Genomic DNA, 25354 nt, shown 5'->3' with positions numbered 1-25354 from the left:
ACTGAACCCCTTCATATTGACCGGCTCATTCCAACGTATTACCTGCTGTCGGCCACACGATTATGATCTGAAATACATGTTGCAGCTTTAAAAGGTTTAAGAATGAATCACTGTGTTCCTTCAGTTCATCAGTTTTGCTGTTGTGAAATGCTCGTCCTACTTAAGGCAAGATACACGCACATTATTTTGATAAAAAAAGACACATTTTCCCATCACACGGAGACAAAACTGGCACAAACATCTATTTCGACACAGCTTTTTGCAGCTCGCTGCGTTAGCCACATTAGCCAGAGAATGTCACCGGTGCTGCATTATGGCTTTCAGAGGTGAGGCGGTAAGCAGGGGCAGAAAGTAAACAGTAGTAAACAACAGCAGTAAACAACAGCAGTAAACACCAGTAGCGGTGGGGAGTGGGCTTCCCTGCTGTGTTGATTGTTGGAGGGCTGTACACAGGCCTGATCCCCAGCCCCCCGGGAGCTCAGCGAGCGGGAACGGCTGCTGCTGGCTGCCCACAGAGAGGCCAACAACATCTGGGCCTCAGCTCAGCTCACCTCATTACGCTCCCGTGGTGGAGTGTTTGTGTATCAGCACTGGCACCAAAACAGGCAGCGAGTAACGAGCAGAAAATGAGAAAACGCTGCGATTTGATGAAAACTTGTACGAGGCATTCTTCTCAGGGTGGGAAGGACAGAACAAAATACAATAAAACCTCCAACCAGAGTTATGAAATTCTACAATTTGTGCGCAGAAAGTTTCATTTAAAATGAATAAGCATCAAATCAGCAGCGGCTACAATAGCTGCTTTGTAAGAACAAAGCCAACAGAGGCCTGGAACTACAGTCAACACTACTTTAGTGTTTCTCATTATGTTGGTTCCTGAGATCTCAAAGCAAAAGGCAGCGTGGGAACCAGTGTTGGACTTTATTATTTATCCGAGCAAGGATGTACGTGGCTCGCCCAGAGGCATTTTAGCACACAAAAAAAGGGAAACAGTGTGGAGTCGTGATGTGGTGAATGCTCATTCATCATATATTTCTTGATCTGTGTGAGACTTCTGAAATGGCAGCAAGCCAGATTTCTATTGGCTGCTGGTGAGGGAACGTCTTTACGTCGCTGATTCGCCGCTGTCTTCTGGCTCCCTCTGCTGGTAGAAGGTGGTAATCAGTAAACAGTTTAAACATTAGTGTCTGATTGTAGAAGTAAAGTACGTATTAGTGTTCTGTCTTTAAATGTGGGTAAAAAAAAGCAGAACGTTTGTCTGTTTAAAAAAATCAACGTTAATGCATTTAAATAGAAGTACTGACTTGACTCCCATTCAGGGAATACAATTAGTCTGTAAATTAATTACTTCATCTGCCACCATGACAGTATCGTTTTTAAAAAGCATTTCCTCAGGGAATCAGTCAGGGATTGAAGTTACACGATGTGTTCCATATTTTTTACAGTTCTAAAGCGTTCTAGAGACGGTTTCATGAGTGGCAGACAGAAAATTGAGCGGCCGCCAGAAACACCCATTAAACTTTACTCTGATGTCTTTGTATCGCACTAGATGAAGCATGTGTCGATAATAAAAACTAATGAAGGCCGAATGCAATTAAGCTGCTTTAGTTTCAGGTTCCTGGTGTTGTAGCACACTTAATGGGATTAGTAACACCTGTGCTTTTCTTACTCCAAGTCAAACACTGTGACACAGGCCTATGGCACCTCTGATTCAACTTCTCTCATCTTTCACTCTCAAAAATATCACCAATAACAATACAAATACTAAATCACAAGAATCAAACAAAATGTTGGTCAATTTTAAGAACAAACATTAAACTGAAAATAAAATATCTAGAAAAATGTTTTATAGTTCTCCTAACATCTGCTCTGAGGTGTACAGAACAGATAGTGTATAATAGTGTTAAGTTCACTTAAAATGTATTATTTCTTGGCCTCATTCAGCAGAAGAAAACAATGCTGCTCATTAAAGAGATGAAAATATAGCCGAGTCCCTCAAAAGACACATACCACCCGGCAGTGAGCAACATTATGAATTAATGCTGTAAATACACATTTACTAGAACATTCATTATGTCTCGACACTTTTGACACCATGTCAAGAGAAATATGTAGTTTACTGTCAACATGTATTTTTGTGCTATGTGACCAAGAAAAATAATTAAGTGTTTTGTTCTCAATGAATCAAGCGACTTGAACGACACAAACATCCCTCATTGAAAACCGAGCAACAGAGGATGCAAGCAAGCCGTCTGTACAGTCCTATGAATAAAAAATGACAAATTCAATTCTTTGTTCCTCCAATTTATTAAGAAAATGTACAGGGGGATTAACGGTAGGACTTCTGGTAGCGGGCACGAGCTCCGGGTCCACCGAACTTCTTGGACTCGCAGCGACGTGGATCGGCGACCAGCAGGGTCCTGTCGTACTGGATCAGGATGTCTTTGATCTCCTTCTTGGAGGCCTCGTCCACATCTGCAGGACAAAAACACTGAAAGTTATTCTCGATCCAAAGTGTTCCAACACTCTGCATACTAGGTTTGTACAGAATACCATAAGTATAATAAACACTGCACTATGTATATTCAGATGTTCACACCCAAAGGAACTTTTGTAACACAAATAACTTTCTCATTCAATAAGAATTCTCTGAAGTGGTTGAAACAGGTTGTTTCTACAAGAACACGGCAATCCCTGTCATGCTACTGATGTGATGGAATTTGCACAGTAACATATGACAACATAGACTAATGTAGATTAAAACAAATTGACAGCTCATGTTCCAGACACACAATCACTGGAGTGATAACTGTTACCGTGTTGAAATGCTGACACAATACCACTCTTTTGAGTGCTGCGTCGTATTTTAACTATCCCGATTTGTTATTTGACAACCTTTCAGCTGTCTCGGACGTCCTCGGATCTGTAGCCTCCATTTATGTCCATGCATCAATGTTACTATTTGTGAACACGTCTGAAAATCAGTTCCCACTCATCGGGCCTCTGTTCATTTGGTTGAAACCTTAACAGCGAGCATTTTCTCAAAAGAGTGAGTGATGTTTGTGCACTGAACAAAATGTCATACTCACACTTCTGGTAGTAAGCAACCAGAGATTTGGAGATGGCCTGACGGATAGCTGGAAGACAACAACAACAATAAATGGCAGAAAGGGTAAAAAGCCGAAGACACGATATCTGCTGATGGATAAATATGAAGCAACAAACTCATACTTGAAGTTCTGCTTACCATAGATCTGTGCCACATGTCCACCACCCTTCACTCTGACTCTGATGTCCACACCAGCAAAACGCTCCTTGCCCAGCAACAGCACTGGCTCCAGAAGCTAAAAAGCACACAAAAAGATGAAAACTATTGAAAAGAGGAAACAATTGCTGCAACCAGGATTATAGTAAAAGGATAGTAATCAATGTTGTTGAATATTGATGTCAGCTGCTACGACAAGGGCAGTAACCCATCTCTTTGTGTAGTCTTAAAATGCATGGTGTTAGATACAGAGGTTACAACTAGCACCCTTGTTGTGCTGAACTGCTCATCCCCACCAGTGCTTTGCCCCCCCCCCCCCCCCCCATCAGCCATGTGCTCCCTGATGGTAACCCCCTCTCTCCTTAGGACTCACCTTGTACTGGAGGGTGGCAGGCTCCACCATGTCCAGGGGTCTGCCGTTCACTTTGATCAGGCCATTGCCCCTCTTGCAGTGAGCAACTGCTGTGGCGGTTTTCTACGACAGAAGCATCATCATCATCAGATACCATATAAAATCAACTTTAACCCGCACATGTATTACGTGAACACTCGTAGCGTTCCGTTTTAATGCAAACATTCGGTTTGTGAGAAAGTTAGACGAATTTATCAATTAAGTAAGAAATTGGTGTTCGTTTGTGCGAAGAGACGTGATCTAAAATCAACGTTGACATCCTGTTTTAGGTATTAAAAGCACAACCATTGCTAGCAGCCAGGCTGGCTACCTAGCTACTCAAGCTTCGATAGAGTAACGCTATGCAGGGAAAAAGCCCGATTTTGAACCCAGCAACAGCATCACGTGTGCTTTACGGTCGTGTACAACCGTAATGTAGCTTCAAACAATGACGTCTAGATCAATATAGGCCTCCACAACACGGTGTAAACCGACACACTACCGCATTATGTTAGCTAAAGTAGCTAATGGGCGCTAGCAAGACAGGATAGCCACACCACCACATGTGCAACACTCTTTAATTTACTTACTTTACGTCCAAAAACCTGGACAGATTGCAAAGGGCCTTTCGCCGGCATGTTTCTGAAACACAGAGAGGAAAAAGTGTTACACTAGAAACCGGCGAATACGTATAAATTATACTATTGAAACGGGTCAGGCTGACAAACATACCGTCTTCAGCTAGGGTGCCGTACGGAGAGACCGACGGGGTTTCACGTGCAGAAAATCAGGGGCTGTTGCACGACACATCAGACGTGCTTTGGGGTAGGTTTTGCGACAGTTGATATCGCTCTACCTCCATTTTACTGTAATATATCCATAGACGATTCACTTAGATTGCTTAACATGATATAACAAATATGATCCTTGCCAACACTCTGTGCCTCTTATTATCTCCCAGGAGCTAACACCTGCCAATGAATTAGACACTAAAGTAAGGTTTATTGCAGACTCTGTCCCTGTTCTTATGTTAAATATTGTCCCAGTTCCATTATTTAAGCACACTGGCTTTATATCTCCATTAACTCTTCTATCACCATTCCATTGTCATCATTACCATTACCCCATAATGTGCTATGAGCAATCTGTGAATGAGAAATGTAGATTTTATATACAGTAACTGATGTGTGAAACTCTGACACTGATCAAGATCTTTGATTTAATGTTTTAGTTAAAGCTCTAAGAGGTTAATGTGGTTATGTATAAAAATAAACAAACACCTGTTAGCTTAACACTCCGGACTTCAGGTCATATATACGACTATATTTTTAATGATAATGTTTTTTGTTACTTTTTTTGTACTTTACATTGCCAAGCAACGGTCGTGAACCTCTTCTTCCGCACATGAGAGCAGAGGTGCTGGCTGGATCTTCTTGCTGGTTGCGGGGAAGGGCACGTACTGCGCCTGGGTCGAGAGAGATTGGGGGTTAACATGGACACATTCAGGGTGAATTTATAACATGAACACACGCACAGATGTTTAGTTTCACCTCCTCCTGACTTCGACTTGATATGAAGGTTATTTTCTTCTTCGTGTAGTCGTCTATGGCCTTGGCGATGGCCTCCAGCCACTCGTCTCTCTCTGTAGCTGAACGTTGAGCTCGTTTGTAAAATAGTATTTAAAAAATGAAGACAAAAAAATGTGCTTATCTCACTTTATTATTTGCTATAAGAGCTATACATATTAATTCCTATTACAATTCAGTGAATTTCACATTTGTACAAAGTAGAGAGAGAGATTATTGATTTTATTACTTTCAAACATTTAAATATGCTTTTTACTTCACAGAGTCCTCTGAGGGTCGCCCCACGTGGATAAAGGTGGTTGCCCCTGACACAAACACAACATCGAGGCTCGTACTGTACAACTGAATTGTGTACTTGACTGGAACATGTTCAATTAAAGACTTTGGATGCAATGGAGTATTAATAGGAATACTGACAAAAAACACATGTAACAGATGCCATCCTGGACTGAATTTTGCTGTTACTTCCATCACGTTCAGTTGACATTTCTATTTTAGAGCAGAACAATAGAATGGCATTTAAAAGAGATTGCTTCGTACTCGAACACTATCTAGCATACAAACTGTGTGTAAGAAACAAAAAGAGGTAAGACATTTGGAAACAGTGAATCTAAATACCTGGAAAGATAAATTGCCTGTTGAGAGGAGGAGGAGTATCTGTCTAAACAACAAAAACCAGAAGATGCAGCAGCACTGTTCTGCTCTGCAGGATCAGGATACAGTTATAAAAAGTAGGAATCTTTGTTTCTTTACATGGACGCTCCTGGAAATTGTGATGAGCTGCACCCAGCTCATGAACTACGTTGATAAGGACGGTAATGTAATAACTTGTTTACTCAACAGGATCTGGTGGAGCCAAATCACAGCTATAATCTCAATTTTAGCTCGCTATATAAATGTAGATTTGAATCTACATGAATGGTATTTTTGTTTTGAATAATACAATCCATCAAATCACAAATCATATTAAAAAAAACCCATAAACTGTGACAACTGTAGTCCCAGTGGCCTGGTTTATGTGAGTCTCCTCCTCATCCGCTTTTCAGAATCTCTGCCCAACACCACCCTCTCGTGGAAAGTATTAACACAACACAATTTTAAGTGTGACATCATTCCCATCTCAGCTGGGGGCAAGGTTGTACAATCAACCAGATGCTGTCTGGCAGAAATCAGAGCAGAGCGTTCATTTCTCCTGTATAACAGGCCGCCGTCACACCACACAAACTCAAAGCGCCTCGGTGTGTAAAAAACCTCATTTCCCAGCTTGTGGTGAGCCAAACGACATACAGAGGTCATGTTGTCCAGTGCCGCCTGGGGCCGAGGAGCTTCGGGTCAGGGTACGGGAGTGGGAAGTGGGGAGCTTTTTGGACAAATATCAAACCGACACTGAAGACGAGAGAAAAGTGTCGGCTTCAAGGCACAGTCTTACCCTTAAAGGAGGGGAGCAGCGGGGACTGAAGATAGATAGCATCTTGGGAATCTGTATACAGTGGTGTGAGTCATGTGTGCAGTGCCTACCTATGCCTGACATTTACTACAGCGAGACTGGTGTTTATAGTGTCGGCCACGGCTGAAATGGCACCTGGCTTCTTTTATTGGCAGAGGGAACGTGCACTCCCATCGGGCCGCGTGCTGAGCCTCTGTCTGGACTCCCGAATTCAAACCGCAGTGGTGTGCGTGGAGCTTTGTGTGAGAGCATAGATTTAAAAGTTTATGTTACACTGTATGTTCAAGCCATTTACCTCCCTTTTTACAGTGCAGACCTGTAAATATTTTTGAAAATAAAGCTTTTACCTTCTACTTTAAAAATAAATTAATTCCGTTTTGGGCCACTTGGGGGCAGTGGAATAAGTTGTAGACACAACATTGATTATATTATTACTTTATCAAGTTGTTTTGGTGAACATTTTTTGCAAAACAGCTCGCTAACTACACATCAAGCAAGCATAGAGCAACATTAGCATTCACTTGTAGTCTTGTTTCTGGCCACCTGATGAACAAGAGTCCAATATTCACTCGGCCCTGTTTCAGAGGCCACCAGCTCCTGAGGGAAATAACTGTCTCTTTATCTGCTCAATATGAAATCATTGTATCGTGCAGCGTGAACACCTCTGAACTCGCAAGGCTGCTTTCAGCAGAAGAATGGGTCTGTGTTGAAATGATGACATACACAGTATGTGTTTGGACCTTTTCCTTGATGCTCTTGTCGTGACGAATGGAAGTCATTCTATGACTCAATCTGCTCTTTTTCACACAACACTCTCTCTTTTCCTCGCCCTTCCCCTTTCAGTTGATGCGTGACAAGTCTGAGGAGTTTATTAGCCAACAGATAAATGCAAGGGATGCAGCTTCGGACTGACAGTGCCAATATCTACACCAGAGTCAGGCAGACTGAGGAAGCGCAGTGTGGGGACCCCAGGCTGGATGCTTTCAGATAAACCTGCGTTTGTGTTAGTGGTCACGTAAATCCCACATTTTCTAAAAGAGGCGGACACACCGAGCCTCAATGCTTCAGAAGAGGTGCAGGGCTTACAGGAGGAGGAGAGGCTGCACTCATCCAGTGCGAGAGCTGGCAATAAATAAAGACCACACCATATATGTGCATTTCCTCTCCACGGCCTTATGGAAACACATCACCTGGAGGCGCGACCCCTCGACCTCGTCTTGTGACAGCACCGTGAGCATGAGGCAACGCTCTCAGATTTACAGGGGAAGGAGATGCCGTTCCCGGCCGGCCATGGTGTCTCGCTTGACCATAATAGGCCTGGCGGTGGTTGAAAAAGTGTTGCCGGTTAATTGAAGTTTCCCTGAGCAGAAGGAGAAGATCTGCTAAACCCCGGTAGGCGGAGAAGCCGAGAGGGGAGCGAAAAAGGGTTTTTTTTTTTTGGTGAGGTGTACACAAGTGCGGTCGCCACAGCAACGAGAGAAACCTCCTCCTGGACTCGTGAGGCAGAAAAGTGTCTCGTCTGAGAGGAGAACGCCGAGGGCCGTGAATCTGCGAGTCAAGAGAATTAGGATTCAAGGCAACGGGTCTTACCTTTTATATCCATGTGCGAGGATCCATAAATAGCTCTCGCTAGCTCACCATTTCCCTGTGAAATGTTTAAAACATCCTCCAATTCATGCTACTCAGACTTGTGTCTGGAAAATACTATATTCACACAGGCTGCCTACTTTTCTACACAACATACTTTGCTACTGTTTTAAAGCTTTTTCATTTCTGGCGAGTGTTTTACATACACGTCTATATTTACATGCCAGACTTTCCACTGTGTGGTGAACATCACTCCCAGTACGTCTGTCATCTTTCAAGCCTCTTTCTAAGAACCAACAGTCCCAAGGTGGTGCACCGATGTGTTTCCCCCAACTGTCTGCTCCCCCCTGGAAGTGAGAGGAACCAAAATGGCTGCCACCCCCTCTTTTTTCGTGCCTGTCGCAGTGCCATGGCAGCAGTAAATATTGATGTCTGCCTGAGTGGGTGACAGCTCATACCACTATAATGTAGCCTGGTATTGAACCCTGGTTTGGACTTGAGCCCCTCCCATTAATTTGGCTATTTCAGCACATTTACCACATAGCAATGGGCCTCGCAGCTGTCCCATGCTCAGTCAACCTCCATCTGGCCGTGGAGCTGAGGCCACAGGGTGATGCTGAAGTGAGCGGGCTCAGGGATGCAGCGGACAGGTTGTCTCTACTCCCGGAACACAATGCTCTGCCCAAATAGTTGATCTTTCTGGACTACTTTTCTTTAAGTGCCATGAAAAATATCATGGAGTCATGAGAAGTTAGGGAAAGTCAACAATATTACTGCGAGATTCTGACTGATTTACAGTGATTATACAACATAACTTACTATAATAACTGTAATTTATTGGAGTACGATACACATTCAGCATCTGGCAAAAAAAGGTTGATTGGATGAAGTGTCTTTCTGCAGGTTTAAACTATTTTTAACGTCCATGTCAGCCACCAATGCATCGATCTAATTGAAATGAATAAAACCAGCTGATGTAGTGAAATGTATGTTTTCATTGTGAGCATCTTGTAAGATTTAAAATAAACAGCATTCAGGATACCAACTCTTGTGTTTCATGTAATGGAAAAACAGGCATTTATTCAACTTCTGTGGCTTCTTTTGGAACTAAATAGGTTGTTTAATGCCATCGGATTTGGTTTAAGAAAACCCACTTCACTCAAAAGGCGTCACCATGAATTTCAGCGACGCTTATTGTTTACGGAGCAGGTTGAGCGGCTCAAAGCTGCACTGGAAACATTGCATTCATGAAGCTGATGGCAGTATGGAGCAGGGCCAAACTTGCCAACATAACTACCTTTCATTCGCCATTTGTCAGCGCTGTCACACATGCACCGGTACTTCCCCTCGATCAATCTCACACACACACACACACACTCTCTCAGCTCGCCCACACAATCTGCTTCGTCACCCTCCTCGTTCTCTTGTTCCATCTCGCTCTCGGTCTCCCCCCCTCGCCTTGTTTCCCTCCTCCATCTCACCCGTTCTGTGTGAGCGTGTGCGGGTCGTCCGGGGTCCATGCATGAGGCGGTGGCACTGGCTTGAGGACGGGGACCGTGTGGGGTCTGGCTGACATCAGCAGGGATGAAGCCAGAGAGGGTCACCACTACAGCAAAGCCTTCTTTATTCCCCCGACTTCTTCTCTCTCTTCTTCTGGGAATACAATGATGAATATTATGGCTGCCAGCAACTTGCATCCCCTCATTTCTCTCCCTGTATTTGCTTGTGCCTGCACTCACATTAAAATGTCGAATAGATGATGGAGTGTGACCTGTATATGTTACATCTCGTGGTCCAGTTCTCTCTCAAGTGCACGTGACAAATGATCGTCCCGCTGATGCTGCTGTCTTTGTGTTCCTTGTAGTTTGTCTTCACTGTCTCAGAGTATATTCGGTACCTTTTGTTAGCGTGTTTGTGGTATGTTTTTAAAGTATATTATATGCATGTTGTGTTTCCTGGTGTGTCTCTGAGTCTGTGCTCAGTCACTCCGTGTTCCAGGCTCCCAGGGGGAGAGGAGACGGGGCTGGGAAGCTCTGATGGGAAAGTGGGCCAGCTCTCTCAGCCCTCCACTGGAGAGCTCCTTAAAAGGCCTGGAGAGATGATGTCGTGGACTCTCTCTTCCCCCCCGTCCCCTTATGTTTTTTTTCCCTCCCTCACACAGCAGTGGAGAAGCCCGGCAGCAGGAGCAGAACCAGGCTTTGGCCAGCCTCATCATGCACATCAGAGAAACACACGACACTGATGACTTCATTGAGCTGAAATAAGGCTTCCATCCATCAGAACCTGGAAAGGCGTGTTATGAAAGATTTCCCGGATTGGGAATTTGTCTGATGTACTCACTGATACCTTTTAAATTCTTTTTAGAGTGTTTCATTTGCGGAACTGCAGCCAAGTTCCCTTTATTTACGTGACAAAAAGCAGAAATGAGGAGGAAATGCAATATCACAACAGCAACAAGAGATGCAGAAGTAGTCTTTTGCAAGTTGCGTTTGGCTGAGAGTGAAGCCTTTTTATTTCGACACTTTCCGCTTACATATCGGCGGGCCGCGCTACATCCTGGCACTCTGACCAATCAGAAATATCCCAAAAACACATTAGATAGCGGATGTCTTCACACGCAGCTGCTGGCCTCTCTGTTTCAACAAGCCTGACTAATTTTTTCCATCACAGCCTCGGCGATAAGGGTCAACAACCGCTTCATGTACACAATGCGTGTAAGTCCAAAACAGATGCCCCCTTTGACCCCACACCCAATCATTTTAGAGCCTCTGCGTGGGCTTTGGTGAGCTTCCAGCGGCCGGAGTGAGATGCATCAGGCGTGTGTGGGCGAGCTCTTCACCCGTTCCCCATGCGGCTCCAATCTACCAGCCATCTGCTGTTATCATGGGGAATGTTCTCCGCACACTTCATGGACATATATGTACCAGGGCTTTGACGTCTGTGCTATTTTTAGCGCCGGCCCTCCAATGGAGGTTGTCATGATGACGTCACGCAGGCTCTCAAAATAAATCTGATTGTTTATCTTGTGCACTTACTTCCTGCTTTTCAGGTTGTGTTTCTTTGTGTGTATTCATCTGTCAAACTGGATGTTTTTTGGGTTTTTTTTGGGGAGCTGTCGACAGGTACCACATGTGATGTCAGCCGTCACCTTATCAGCTGCGACACAGCCACACCTTGCTGTGAGGCCCATGCCAAGCAGATAACGCGGCTGAATCGAATGCTACAGTTTAGGTCAATGCAATTGACAGTCTGAACGTTTTGCAGGCTGCTGTTCAAAAAGAATCTGAGTCGAGTGAATAAAAAGATTGTGGGCGGCATTGATTGGTGACTTTCTATTTGTTTTAAGTAGCAGGTTTTGTGCAGGATGTCCAGTGTTGCGCATGTGACAATTCTCCAGTTCTGCAATGTTTTAGCTCCGCCCTCCAGTATCTGCTCAGCTTGCTTGGAACCTCGACCGAGGTGACCACAAAAAAAAAGGTACCAGGTACTGCCTACAACTTTCGCTAATGGAAAACCAATTGAATCAATTGAAATTGACCAACTTACCATTCAATGGAACAGCGGCATTACATTACAAGAGCTCCGTGGAGGAAAATCTATACTTAAAGTGTACTTTACATGAGATTACTTCTTGCCTCAAAGTCTATAATTGATTTTCTTCTTCTCTGTTTCCTGCGATTACGCACCCACCAAAGAACTGTGCTTGAGGTGTCAGCTTGCAGAAATACACATCCCTTTGATGTAACATTACAGGTCATCCTGCATAGAATCCTGTTGAGATCCAGCCAAACAAACAGTGCTGCTCTAAAGTTGCGTTACCTGCTGTTTTGCCTCTCAGCGGTAATTGACTTGTCCCAATATGTGAGGTGGAGCGACAAATTCCTGCTATCTCTTTGCCTGCAGGCTTTATTCTAGCTCATAGAGTGCTGCTGCAGAAGTTAGTGCTGATAGTACTGTCAGATGGCTGCATAAAGGGGAATAATCATATGTGGGTGGCTTCACTGCAAGAGAGAGTAGCACAAGTAACACTTATCTATTTTTAAGCCGCTGCTTGAGGGCCTCCTTTGTGAAGTGTGTGGACGGAGCTTTCTGTGTGATAGGGGAGTTAAAAGCTGGATTTTCAATGCCGGTCGCAATTCTTGTTTAATTCGGGTCTGATTTTGACCTGATTTGCTCGCTTTAAAGACAGTTATTGCCAAACAGCCTTTCATGGGTTTTCGGGTACCCCTCAGAAAATGCAATCCATGTATTGGAAGACATCGCTGGCTGAATCAAACTGAACATGATTGATGCTAGTCACGGGAAACACTGTATCCATTGTAACTGGCAGCAGATTTTGGGATCACCGAGGTCGTGGGAGATGAGCACAGTTGGGAAATAAGATATTTGACACCTGTTAATTGAAACATGAACCTGTCCGCATATGAAGCGCCCTGAAACTGTCCATGACAAACGAGATGGTCTGTGACCTTTCACCTCGGAGAATGCACCCCCATGGGCTCGCGCCCCCTGATCATCCGCAGGGTTGAGTGCAGTTCACAATGTGTTCGTGCTATTTAAACCTGATAGGGCCGAGGCTTTAAAGACTGAATGCGGCTCTGTTTTTCCGCTCATGCTTCTTTTCATCAAGGTGAATGGAAATAACGAGGGCAGAGGGTTTCAATGGCGAAATGAAGAAGTCTAAAAGAGGAGAACCAGAGCTTTAAAATGATCTCAGAGATCAATAGAGCTAATGGATGTATGGCAGTATTCTTTTCAGTTTACGTGGAAATCATTTTGTGGAACCTCAGAAACTGCATTCCACTTTAATTAAATTGATGTGTTATTACAACCATCTCTCAAAAAGCGCATGATCATAAATGAATAAAAGTATCTTTTACAAAAGCCCCTACCTGAGGCCGCTGTTTGGTTTGTCCGCTCTGGGCTGCTGTAGAAACGTGGAGGTGCATCATGGCGGACCACGTAAAGAGTGAGGACCAGGTTTGTATGTCGATTAAAACGGCTCTTTTACACTAAAGAAGACATATTTATTCATATTATTTGGGCCAATAGATCCCCCTAAATGCTACACACTGGCTCTTTAATGCAAAACACGTGCCCATATACACAACAAAGACTTATTCAAGACTTAATAAACCCAATACTACAAGGACTTTTACGAGAAGATACTAAATTTGACTAGCTCCAACTGATTTATCCTCATATTTGCTTTGAGGATATTGACCTCCATCTCCTATTGGAGTCACTTTAAGACGGGATCTCTTCATACAGATAGGAGATGTGAAGACTGTTTGATGTGAACCTATCCTTAATTTACAGTTCCTGTCTGATCGTTTGTAATCTTGTAATCTGTTTCCTCACAGGCTCCTCTACAATCTTGGTCATCGTTTTAAAGACTAAATCATGCTAATCTTCATCCGGCTGGAAATTGATGATTTTTTTTTTTCCATGTCTTGCGTGGAATGATTCATCGTAGCTTTTAGCACTAACCTATAACAGTCTTCACCGCAGCTCCAGATTTGGGCCTATTATTAGCCTCTTTTCTCGAGGAAACAAGGTCACTGAAATCGCCTTGTCTTATTAGGCTGTCACGATTCATTTGGCCTTAAAGAAACACACACGTCCCAGAATGAAATATGCCTGCATCACACACTACGTAACACCACCGTCCATTTGCACATAAGGCTGTCACCAAACATTTGAATTGACTGAGCACAACCAAGCATCCATTGTTGTCATATTGCCAACATATCGGCCCGAGATTTAAAAGAGCAGAATCAAGTGATGCTCCAGCTGTACAGCTGCCCTATTTCTGTCCGCAGGTTAGAGCTCAGCTGTTCGTCTGGGAGCAGATCACCTCATGAACACTCCTCAACCCTGTGATGCTTACGAAGACGTCACCTCGTGTTTGCAGACACGGGCCATGGAGAGGCTGCAGCAGCTCCGGTCTCTGCGCTTCAGTCCTGACCCAAAAAGTGCTCGTAATCTGTGCAATAATCACACGTGTGGATTCTGTGCGACACACGAGGCGCTGCTGCGACGCTTAACCTATTTGGTCCAAACGATTAAGCGGCCGAGAGTGGATTCACGGTGCACAAACACACAAAGAGGAACCCAAAGACGCGTGCAGTAAAGCAGCATCCACAGCTGAGGAAAAACCCACAGATCAGGTTGCTGTCATTATTCCTCACCCCACCTGCCATTCATTCAAGTCTCTCCGTTTCTCTGCCAATCGCCGTCTGTTCCTCCACTTCACTGCCTGACACATGATTGGCCTTGGACACATTGTGCGTTCTCGTTGCACTCTCCCTCTAAATATTTTGACTGTTGAAGCCCCCGGCGACATTGGGCCAATGGGCAATGCAATCTACACATAGTTAACAGGCAGTCAAATGGAGGCCCGTTCATCAGTGATGGACTTGGGGTTGGGCCCAATGCAGCACGACGTGTCACCTTGGGGCTTCTGGGAAGAATGTTTTTTATATTCCACCCGGCTCTTTCTGCAGACATGCTAACTCTCGCCTGATACCACAAGCCGGGGCAAGCTCCTCAATCCACCGGTGACTAATTGGAAGGGTCTGAAGGGCTGAGCCAGCACTATCGGGGTATTTCTCGACATCACTTGTTAGACGTCCTTTCGATAACATCAAAGCATGGCTATTTCTATCTGCTCGATAGCACTGCTGTCTGGACCCGTATTTCGGGGAGGGAGATGAGTGTGTCGGCGTCGCAGGCGCCAACAACAGGCACCGGGTGACATGGGAGCATGGGAGCCGAGCGTCTGGCTTCTCTCCGATGGGACCGAGTTGTCCACACGTCACCAGTCACCCCTCTGCGAGTGCTGCTTGTCTGGGTCACCTGCACTGACATGCTGGTGGATATGATACAGTTACTGTATGGCAATTCATTATTTGCCCTGTCTGATCCCACTGTTGTGGCTTTCTTTTGCAGGGCAGACTGACCCCATTGATAACTGTTCTGAAATCTTCTTAACAGAGAAAAACATTGATAAAAACCAAGGTACAGCATTTTCCCTGGAAATACAAAAAAACTCAAACTCTAAAGTGGACTTGGCTTGATAACACGACACAGACTGATACTTTAAGTCAGATAGTCACCTCCAAATTGCTTTGCCTTTGTGCCTTTCCAGACCACTTGGCATGAACACCTCATCTGGTTTCACAAACCACACCAGAGAACAGTCCCCTTGGAAACACTCAATTAAAGCAGTAAACAAGAGCTTCCTCTGGGGGGACCGGTCATAGGTGCCGAGGGACCAGACAGCGATGTCAATGACATGACTTACAGATCTGTCGGTGGGTTTTAATCAGCGCGCTCAGCGGCTGAAGACAAACAGCGAGAGTGCGCCGGTGTAATTTTGTGGTACTGATATACACTCGAGTCACTCCCAGACACTTTTCGGAGATCAAAGCGAAGGGTAATGAGAGACAGGAGTTTGTCCAGGAGCCTCATGACACATGTACTGCAGGATGGTCACTACTGCCTGTCAGAGGCGATGCTGATGAATGATTTTTCTCCCGTGTTCTGGAACGTACTGTATATTCCTGCTGACATCCCATCAGTTATATCGAAAAAAAAATCCTCATGCATCCTCCGGCATCGCATTAATAACTGCAATTATTTGTCATCACTGAGGTAATTGCAGCTGCAGCTCTTACGTAACCATGTTGATGTTGTAGATGTTAAGCAAACTGTAGGGGAGATTTCCAATTTCTCATTTTCAAGCTTGGATGTTAAATGTATTCAAATTGTATTTTATTGGCCCTGAGCTGCGTAAAATACCAGAGAATGACGTTTTTGATTTTGATTTCACGGCATCATTTGTGTATAGATTTCTGACTAAATATATTGATGCATTTGTTTTTAGGGGGCAACAACACAACATCATGGTGGTGGTGTTGTTTAAATTGAGCTTTAAAGGCGACTCATTTGTTTGGATATTTGCATAAATATGTGAAAGGTGCATGTTTACTGTATGGTATTAGATATAACTAAACCCTGACTAAAATCAAAGAGCATATGTACCCGTTCCATGTTTTCTCGTTGGTAGGTAGGACATTGAAAATGTCAATGTTATCCCATATTCAGAGCTTGAATATTCAAAGGTTATGAAAATGTTACAGCTATTTATTTAAAGCAACCTTATGAAAACTCTGAATCATAAAGATAAGCACAGTTTTTTTTGGCCTGCGAGTAATAACGCAGTCTGCCAGCTCTGAAACTTGTGTGTCTTACCTACACACACTCTCACTTGTTGGACGTGGCCCTCATGGCTCGCCTTGTGCTGTCGGCCCTCCTCGCTGAGCAGCGGCTTGCACATCACTTTCCCTGCAAACCCTCCTGATATCAGCTCACTGAAGCCTCCGGCCAACGACTTCCTGACACTGACGCCGTTGGTGTCCCACCATCTCTATGACTCAGTAGAACCACCGTAATTCCCCGTCACATTTCTGGAACATTGGGGATCAGTATCAGCTGAGCCTTTCCGTGTTTTAACCTCCGTGTTCTGGCCCAGAGTCCCCTATAGTGCTGAGGCCCAAGTCTCATTTATTGCATTTGCAGACTATAAATAATTTCAATCTGTCTACTTTCAGTGTCGGTGACATGAGGAATGGTTCTGAAATGGTAAAATTGGGGGTGGCATGACTTCACACAATGGCTCATGATCACAGTTGTATCAATGTTTTGGATCATGATTCTGCTTGAACAGCGTGTTATTCAGGATGTCAACTCCAAGTTCAGCGGGTGGGTGGTACTTAATCAAGCGCAAGCAGCAGCATTTTCACTTTCTGAAATGTCTTTAAACCCAAAAATAACATCATTAGCGTCTGTAATGACACAAAAAAGAGGTCTGTGTGCATCTTATCCACAACTTGCATATGAGGGGGCTGCATCACACCCCCCGCTGAGTACACATGGGTGTCTGCCAACAATAACACATGGTGGTGCCAAAATAAAAAACACTTTATGCCTGGCCACCTTGTTTTTACTCCAGGTTGAGCTGGACCACCCTGGTGCTCGAGTCCACGACATTCCTAGCACTTCAAGTATTACCCATCAAATCATTCCAGGTACTTTGTGGTGAGGAGGGTTTTTTTTATTCTTACAAAGAGAGAGAAATGTGTTTTTATTAGATGTAAACTAAACATGTTACATCTTTGGAATTTCATTCGATGCGTTCATGTGTGGAGGAAGTTTTGTTAGCACGCCCATTCCTGAAATGAAAAGAGAAAGGACAAGTCACGTCTGTTTGAAAAAACAACAACTAGAAACTAAGAATAACAGTCATATCATGAGCAGGAGGGACAACCGATGACAATAGTGACCTCATCTCCGTAAAAAACAGACAGAACTTGGTTCGTCAATATATTCATAATGTTTGGTTTTCACTACCCACCTGTGGAAAATGCACATGGAGAATGAATATGGTGCAATTCAGTCCATGAAAGAGGAAGTGCAGAAGCGGGGGCATGGTTGGATGCAGACTTTAAGAAAACTGCAGAGTTCTATATGTTTGTGCCATGTAAGTGCCACTCTTTTTATTTTTTAATCTACATGATTTTCCTGTCATTGTGTCTGTATTTCTTCGATAGATTTTCATTGTCTTAAAACACCATATGCTTAACATTGTCATACGGTGCCCTCCGTTTGTTAGATGTACCGGATTTTCTAATCTAATGGTTTTGTCGACTGATTAAGAACAAACTCACAACATTCTACATGCACGTGGTTGATAACATGACTTAGGTATTATTAAATAGGTATTATGTAAAATGAATGAGTGGTTTTGATAGAATGAATGCTTTATCTCTTTCTTATTTCAAACTCAGAGGGTTGAAATAAATAAAAAATAAACTTGGTGTTTGTGAAGCGATTCATATATTGTAATACCCTATGTTATTGTTACATGATGTGTCATAAATGTTATGGTCGATTGGAGCATTGAGGATATGTTGCAAATACTTTCCTCTGTATGTAAAATTGCCTCTTTCTCTCTAGCTATAGCTGAATGTTATGTAATATTTTCAAGTACTCTTGTCTTATTTGGTGTTCACACAGTCTATAAAGGATTATACCCCTGCTCACTCTCTCATAATCTGCTCATGATGACGTTATACTGCAGCTCCTGAGCTCCAGATCTCGCGAGATTTTGGAAAACTCTCTCTCTCTCGCTCTCTCTCTTTCTCTCGCTCTCCCCAGCCCTCCCTTCCCACGCCCCAGTGCGCTGTGGGATAGTGGCACTATAAAGTATATCCTCTCTCGGAGAAAGATAAGAAGAAGCCCGAGACAGACAGATCAGGAGGGGGATGAAGATGGCGGACGCCAAGCAGAAGAGGAATGAGCAGTTAAAGCGGTGGCTGGGCTCGGAAACGGACCAGGAGCCTCCTGTTCTGAAGAATAAGAAGACGAAGGTGAAGTTCGACGATGGCGCCGTGTTTCTGGCCGCCTGCTCGAGCGGCGATACCGAGGAGGTGCTCCGAATGCTTGACCGAGGCGCTGACATCAACTACGCCAATGTGGACGGTCTCACCGCCCTCCACCAGGTCTGTGTTATGCCTGCTGTAACTAGTTGTTAATGTCAGTCATCAATAGACACAGAAGTATCGTTGAACACCTGTCAAATGGAAGCCATTCTCATCCCGTTGTTTACCTTCCTTTTCGACGATATAGATCAACACACTGGCCTCTCTCTCTGAGCTTGGGTTATGGACTACTTAAATTCAAAACTGTGCTTGCAGGTTTCCCGAGTGCAATCCACAATGAGCAACAAAGTAAAAAAAAAGCTTCCCTTTAAGGACTACTTTTTGTAAACTAGCCAGGTCTATCCTCTAGTCAAGTGGGTGCAGTCTAATTGCTGTACTGCTGCACTTCAAACTGTAACGTCGGGTCATTTATATGTTGTCAGTTACCTTCAAGCCGAGCTACCACTAGTGTTTCTATGGCACATTGATGTAGAACAATCGAGTTGTGCCAGGAGCTTAAACACCAATGTTGTCATTGATTTCCACACCGATGGCTACTACCTGGCTATAGCAGTAAAAGTGGTTTTGTTTTTGACTGCGGCTACTCTCTGGAAGAAGCCAAAGCTAGCTGGCGTTAGTTGTGTACAACGTCACTCGATTACAGGCTGCTATTATCCTACCAAGACCTCAGCTGTATGCTACACTTATGTAATGTATATGTTGTTGACAGCACTGTTTGGTATGTTAGCTTAAATGTGACAAAAAGGTACATTAGGTCTGTGCAATATCAGCCAAGCGGAATGTATGCTAACGCTACATTAGCTAGCATAAGCTAGCTTCGTTAGCTGTTATGGAGGGTTTAGCTGATGTTAATTCATTCGTTAGCTCGCTTGAGAAGCGACGTCAGCGGATAACTAGTTTGTCTCCAAGTTTGACGTTCGCAGAGGAACATGTGTGACCAATAATTTACTATTACGTTGGAATTCCACCAGTGCTATGCTAACTATTTGCCCGCTAACCACTGGTAGCTACGTTGACTAGCCTCGGTGCTTTCGTAGGCAAATAATGAAAATGGCAGCTCGTTCTGGCTGTCTGTAGTCAGTAACGTCAGGTGCTATTCACATATGAGGCTTTATTGAAACTAAGCACGGCTAAATAACAGATTATAAGGTTCTTAAAGCACCAGTACAGTGATCGTAATATTATGGCAGACAGTAGGTGCATTCAAAAGAAAGGGGAGTCCTGATGTGTCGAGTTTGATTGTTCAATATCTGCTAAGCTCCAGATGTGACATATCTCTACCCTTTACTGTAAGATAAACAATACTTGGAAAATATTAATAGTATTCTACATCGGATATAAACTACAATGCTATCGGATCTAGGGACATGTATTACAAATGTAATAATATGATGGCATATAAACAATATCAGCTGCTGTGCATTAACAGTTAATTCTGAATACCAAAAGAAAACCTACCTGGATGGATTTATAACTAGGACATTGCAATTATGTCTTAGTTACACACATTTACACCTGTAGGACAACAGGAAACCTCAGGTACTTCATTAGCAACTTAATAAATCAAAGTGCCAGATATTAATTGTGGAAACAACCCATGCAACAGTTTAATTAATTGCAAAAGCAAGGATGCTTTTTACACCTATTTGTTTTGATAGCAAGTGCTTAAATGATTTAAGAATGAATCATAGAATATTAAATGTGTAATGCTTTCATAAATCTCCAGTGATGTCACCTTATTAGTCATGCCCACATGTGCTGTGTTAGTAAGCCTGAGCACTGCTAATTGCACCACCATGCTGCACGGTTGTTGTCCAAGACTTTGTTCCGCCTATTCAAAGTTTTAAAAGTATGTTTTCTGAGAAATCCCAGAATTTCACAGAGGTCAAGATGATGAGGAGGAGAGGGCCAGTCGGTCAATATATGATGTCTTTGTTTTGCATTTGTTTCATTTTGTGCATGAAGTGCACTGCCCTATTCTGTGGAATGACTTGACCTCTGGCTTTGTTGAGAAGTGTGTCATGTTGTTACATGAGGACTCTCTCCACAATAGGTGCAGCGATATCACTCCCACTGCTGGGTGGTGACCAGTGCAGGTTTATAAATACCACCGCCACAAGTTCTCCTAACTGGGTTTCAGGAGATGATGCTAAGTTTGGGTATGACTCACAGTCTGCAGCTCTGCTTTGTCGTGCAGCCCTGGCATGATCTCGCATGTAGGCTAGCGGTTGTGTCGCCATGCGAGTCGTGGGCCTTCTGTCACCTAAAAAACAGTTTGTTGCAGAAGCACCCGTAAACATCTTCCCTTCGGTTGTTGGCGCTATAACGTGATTCATGAAGACCATTACAGGTGCACATGGACGTTGTTGGTAGCCAGGGTTAAGATGTCGACTTAGTATAGCTTTACAGATTGGTTCATTCAAACACAGACTGCGTGGTTTCAGGTGGACGGTAAAGAGGATGCACGAGCGGACGAGGGGTCCATCAGACGAGTGGAGAGTCCAGATCTGGTCTGCTAAATTCGTCTCGGAGAGTAGCATTCCAGGTCCTATCGTCCAAGCCCGTACATTCCTCACATGACAGTCGCTTGAAACCACGGCAAAGAGAGCGGAGCAGACATTCCTCAGCTGTCACCGAAACCCCTCCAGTCATTCTCTCTCTGGCTCGCTACTCCCAATACAACGCCGAGGCCCAGCTGACTGTCGCCCACTGAGCTCCATCAAGGCAATTCGTGTGGCGGTAACCGGGGCTTGTCGCCTCGCACAATAAAAATCTCCACACTGACCCACACCTGAACTTTTTTGTCTTTAGCGTTCGGAGCCTGTGTTGATCCCCGAGCACCGAGGTGACAAGACTCAGGCCAGCTTAACATGTCAGAGTTAGGGTATTACAATGCCTTCGCTCTGTTGACATTACACACCCTCATTACAGCCCTGAAGTCTATGAACATTATCTTGCACTGTCTCCATAACAACGACTCGGGGACGGTTGCTAGTCACTCGTGTGTTGGTGGATTTGCATGTACAGAGTGGGAGGTTGCATAACAGGCTGAGCAGAGAGCGGGAGAGTCTCTGGCAGTGCTCAGAGAATCAATTTCATAGGATTTTGTAATGGAACAGTTTACAGCGCGCGAGGTGGCATCCGTCATAGTAACGCATTACATAATTGCTGTGGACCTCTCACTACAGATCAGACCGGCCTTGAGATTCTCAGCTGTGCCTTTTGACATGTCCTCGTCCTTCTGATAAAGGCGTCATGGCATCCTCTCACGGACCCTCCTGTCTCTCTGCCCGAGGGAGGAACATCCTTCCATCTCATGTGGAGAGGCCCCTTGGCTAAAACAAGCAAAGCATCACATTGCAAAACGCAGATCTTCCCTGTTCTCACCTGTTTTGCTTTTTCTTTACAACTGTCAGGGCTCTAGCTTCCTGCAGAATAACTCCCAGATCAGACTGTTCGATAAAGACTACCTCGGATTACATCGTTTGAGGTTGAAACGTAGCGCACAGCGCTGTCGTCGTCTTTCCTGCAGCTCGTGGGGGTTTTCGGGGCGTGCAGCATGTGGCCTAAAGCGAGCCCAGATGACGATGCTCTTTTGCATTGAGGTTTAATTAGAAAGCCGAGTGATATTTGGTGCTTTCCTACAAAGCATTGTAAATCAACTGCCTTTTGATGTGCATGCTCTAAAGCAACATCCTGGGGGTCTTTTTGAATGGTAGTGACTTTTTTTACTGTCTGGTATTTTTAGGAGGGGAGACAGATGTTCTTCTCAGTAAAGAGAAGCTCATGTGTTGCAGAATTGACTACTTTTATAATAACTTATTGTTGAACATCAAGGTCCAGGTAGTTTAGAAATCATTCAGCTTGACTGCAGCCTTTCAGTCGAGCTGTTGTTCACCGTTAAAGTGTTATTGTGCCCTTTGAGGCAGAATTGTGAAATTGGGCTATATAATAAGATTGACTTGACCACATAGTGCCAGTCCTTTTCTTTTGTTGGACTCGTGCAGAGAACTTGTCTCTTAGCTGCTATGACATAACCAGCTGAAGAGTTATTGTTGGTTAAACAGGCTTTAAAGTCGACGTGATGAATGTTAAACTACATTTAAAATGTTGGCTCATTGAAATGAACAGGTATCATTGGGTTTTTATGGTAAACTATTCCAGTATTTGGACTGTAACAGGATCCCCGTGCCCGACAATTACTGCCTTCTTCAGGCACTTGATATCTGCCCATTTAGAACAAGTCTTCTTTCAGCTTTTTGCCTCCAGGTTCTTTGTTATGGTTTAAGGCCGCCTTACAGTAGCAGCTAGTCACTCATGCATTTCTAATATATTGCAGAATACATTATGATGCAACTTAATAATTCATGGTCTGGAATCTAGACAATCTTGATGTTCTTTGTCCAGCACGAATAGTTAACAGCCAGTCCTCGAATATGATTATAGCTATTGTCATGTTTTGGCGTAACATAGATATATTTACAGCTTTCCATATGAGTTATGATAGTGTGTCATTGCTAATGACAGACCTTTTGTTTGAGATCTCAATTCTGGTTTCAAATCAGAAGCCGACACGGACTGGTGTAATATGGTCCAGTTCAATGCACACGAGAATAAGTAATTTAATTTAATCTTGGTGCCATTCATTCATTCTGATAAATGATCAACTTCTCAAACAATATCACATCTTCAGGGTACAGTTGAGAAAATGTGATTGCATCATGAATTTATTAACCACATGAACCAAAACAGGTCTTGCAGAAGTAATTTGAAACTTATTGAGACCAAGCAGATGGTAAGATCAACATTAGGAGTACAAGAAAGACAAACATGAGTGGATCATTATGGCTTAAAGCCAAGCAAACATGACACAACAGCAGACAATAGGTGATGGATAGTGCAGTTGGATTCAGGAATGTTTTATTAGATTTTCCGCCAGCAGCTGGTTTGTGTGACCGGTGCTGAATGTGTGACGTTTTACACAGCACATGTCCCTCTGAGCTTCTGTCAGTGTAGTTGCACGTTAGATCCACTGATCTGAGATAAACACGATGTCCTCTGTTTCATTCCTTGCATAAAAGAAAAGGTCATGTTGCGACGCAACGCTGAATTCCAGTCCACAGTGAATCACAGTAGCGCTGTTGTAACCTCAGCGTGCTCGATGATTGAGAGCGGTACTTTTAGAACCCGAGCCCCAGAACATGTATATGTTACCTGTCTATAATTGGCAGGTCTCTCCTTGTCAAGCTGGCCTCGCTCACCGTTTCATTCAACATTTCTTACCAACCCCATAATCAACAGCAGGAAGTCCTTGTGCTGTCTGCGCGCCAATGCTCTGCACCTTGCCAGGTCATCTGCTGATTGTGACACGTCGGTGTTGTTTCCTCGCGCACAGTGTTAACATGTCAACTTTTAAAATGGACAGCCACTGCGTGAGCGAGATGGGTTGGAAGCATTGTAAGATGTCTTGCAATGTAGTTTCTTTGAAAGGGATCAAAACTACTGTTTATAGCTGAACATCTCATGTTAGATGGCTGCATATACACTTGAGTTTGCTGAGAAGTTGTACATGAAACTGTAAAGCCTTTTATAGAAAGTATTGATTTCCTCTGAAACAAAAACCATGCATGCAGCAGTGGCTGCCTTAGACTTTCATTCTGACGGACTGTGTTGCAAAGACACGACACCGGCCGTGCGGTCGCTTTTTGAAAACATTCCGTTAAAGCGTCGTCTGTGTCTCAGTTGATTCTGGTCTGCGTGAATCCTACGCGTCCCAACTCTATTCATGACACTGCCGTGATCATGCACAGCGGATATTCCAGAGGATCTGGAACAGTGAGGGTTCTCTGAAGTATGTCGGATGAGCTTTGCTGCAGGTTGGAACTGGTTTACCTGGGGTCGTACGGAGAATTCCTCAGGAGAGTGAACCTGCTGCCACGTATGTGGTCTGCGCTGACTTGACAGCGAGGCTGTGGACACAGACTTGACCTTGCACTAAAGCACATTTGATGTATCTTATGTCTCACCAAACTGTTTCACCTGATGCATTTATTCCATCAAAATGAGCAGTTTATTTCAAACCAAAGGCTGCCATGTTTTCTCGCTCCCTTTCTGCTCGGAGTGTAAAGGAACCTGCCAGGTGCCTGAACAGATTACTGCCCACCGCTTGCTTTTCTAAGCCGTGCGTAGTATCGAGCTGCTGTGAAATGTTTGTGGGATGACTTCAGCTTGTTTTTTTTGTTTCACAACCCGTGGCACAGAGTGTCTGTCTTCTACTTAAGCCAGGTATTCTTGAAGCCGTCCCGCTGTTGTTTGCTTGGCGGCATTCACATTTTTATGAGCTGTTTTTGAAGTGAAAACACCTGGACCCAGAGACCGTGAATTCCTCATTGTCTTACGGAGCAGCGAGCGCAATTAAGGCGAGCGCTAATTAATGAACCACAACCAGTCCTGCTAAGACACGGCTGCCATCCTCAGCGTCTGGGCCTCTGGCTGTTTTATAGATCATGTTAAATCCTCGTCCACTGTGCAGGAAGCTCACTCTATGTTCAACTGATGACAGATGAATCACAG

The 25354-nt window shown here is 44.0% G+C and overlaps 2 protein-coding genes across 8 annotated transcripts in view; one reads left to right on the top strand and one right to left on the bottom strand.

Moving 5' to 3' along the window:
- Positions 1-2288: 2288 nt before the first annotated feature.
- Positions 2289-4437, bottom strand: rps16 (ribosomal protein S16). Its single transcript, XM_079294116.1, has 6 exons — positions 4389-4437; positions 4247-4298; positions 3639-3740; positions 3248-3344; positions 3090-3137; positions 2289-2475 (listed from the first exon to the last, which is right to left on the bottom strand). Exons 2-6 carry the CDS (start codon positions 4292-4294, stop codon positions 2330-2332), a joined length of 441 nt encoding a protein of 146 aa, XP_079150242.1. The 5' UTR covers positions 4295-4298; positions 4389-4437; the 3' UTR covers positions 2289-2329.
- A 14136-nt stretch (positions 4438-18573) lies between these two features.
- The window catches only part of ppp1r12a (protein phosphatase 1, regulatory subunit 12A), a 33098-nt gene continuing 26317 nt past the window's right edge, over positions 18574-25354 (top strand). For all 7 annotated transcript variants that reach the window (XM_079294655.1, XM_079294654.1, XM_079294657.1 and 4 more), the window contains exon 1: positions 18574-18841. In XM_079294655.1, the coding sequence (XP_079150781.1) occupies positions 18605-18841 (237 nt within the window). In that variant the 5' untranslated portion in view covers positions 18574-18604. The remainder of the gene's footprint in view (positions 18842-25354) is intronic.

This window comes from Melanostigma gelatinosum (genome assembly GCF_949748355.1).
Source record: "Melanostigma gelatinosum genome assembly, chromosome: 22".
Lineage (NCBI taxonomy): Eukaryota > Metazoa > Chordata > Actinopteri > Perciformes > Zoarcidae > Melanostigma > Melanostigma gelatinosum.
The sequence above is the reverse complement of the archived record's forward strand: the minus strand, read 5'-3'. Positions and strand labels throughout refer to the sequence as shown.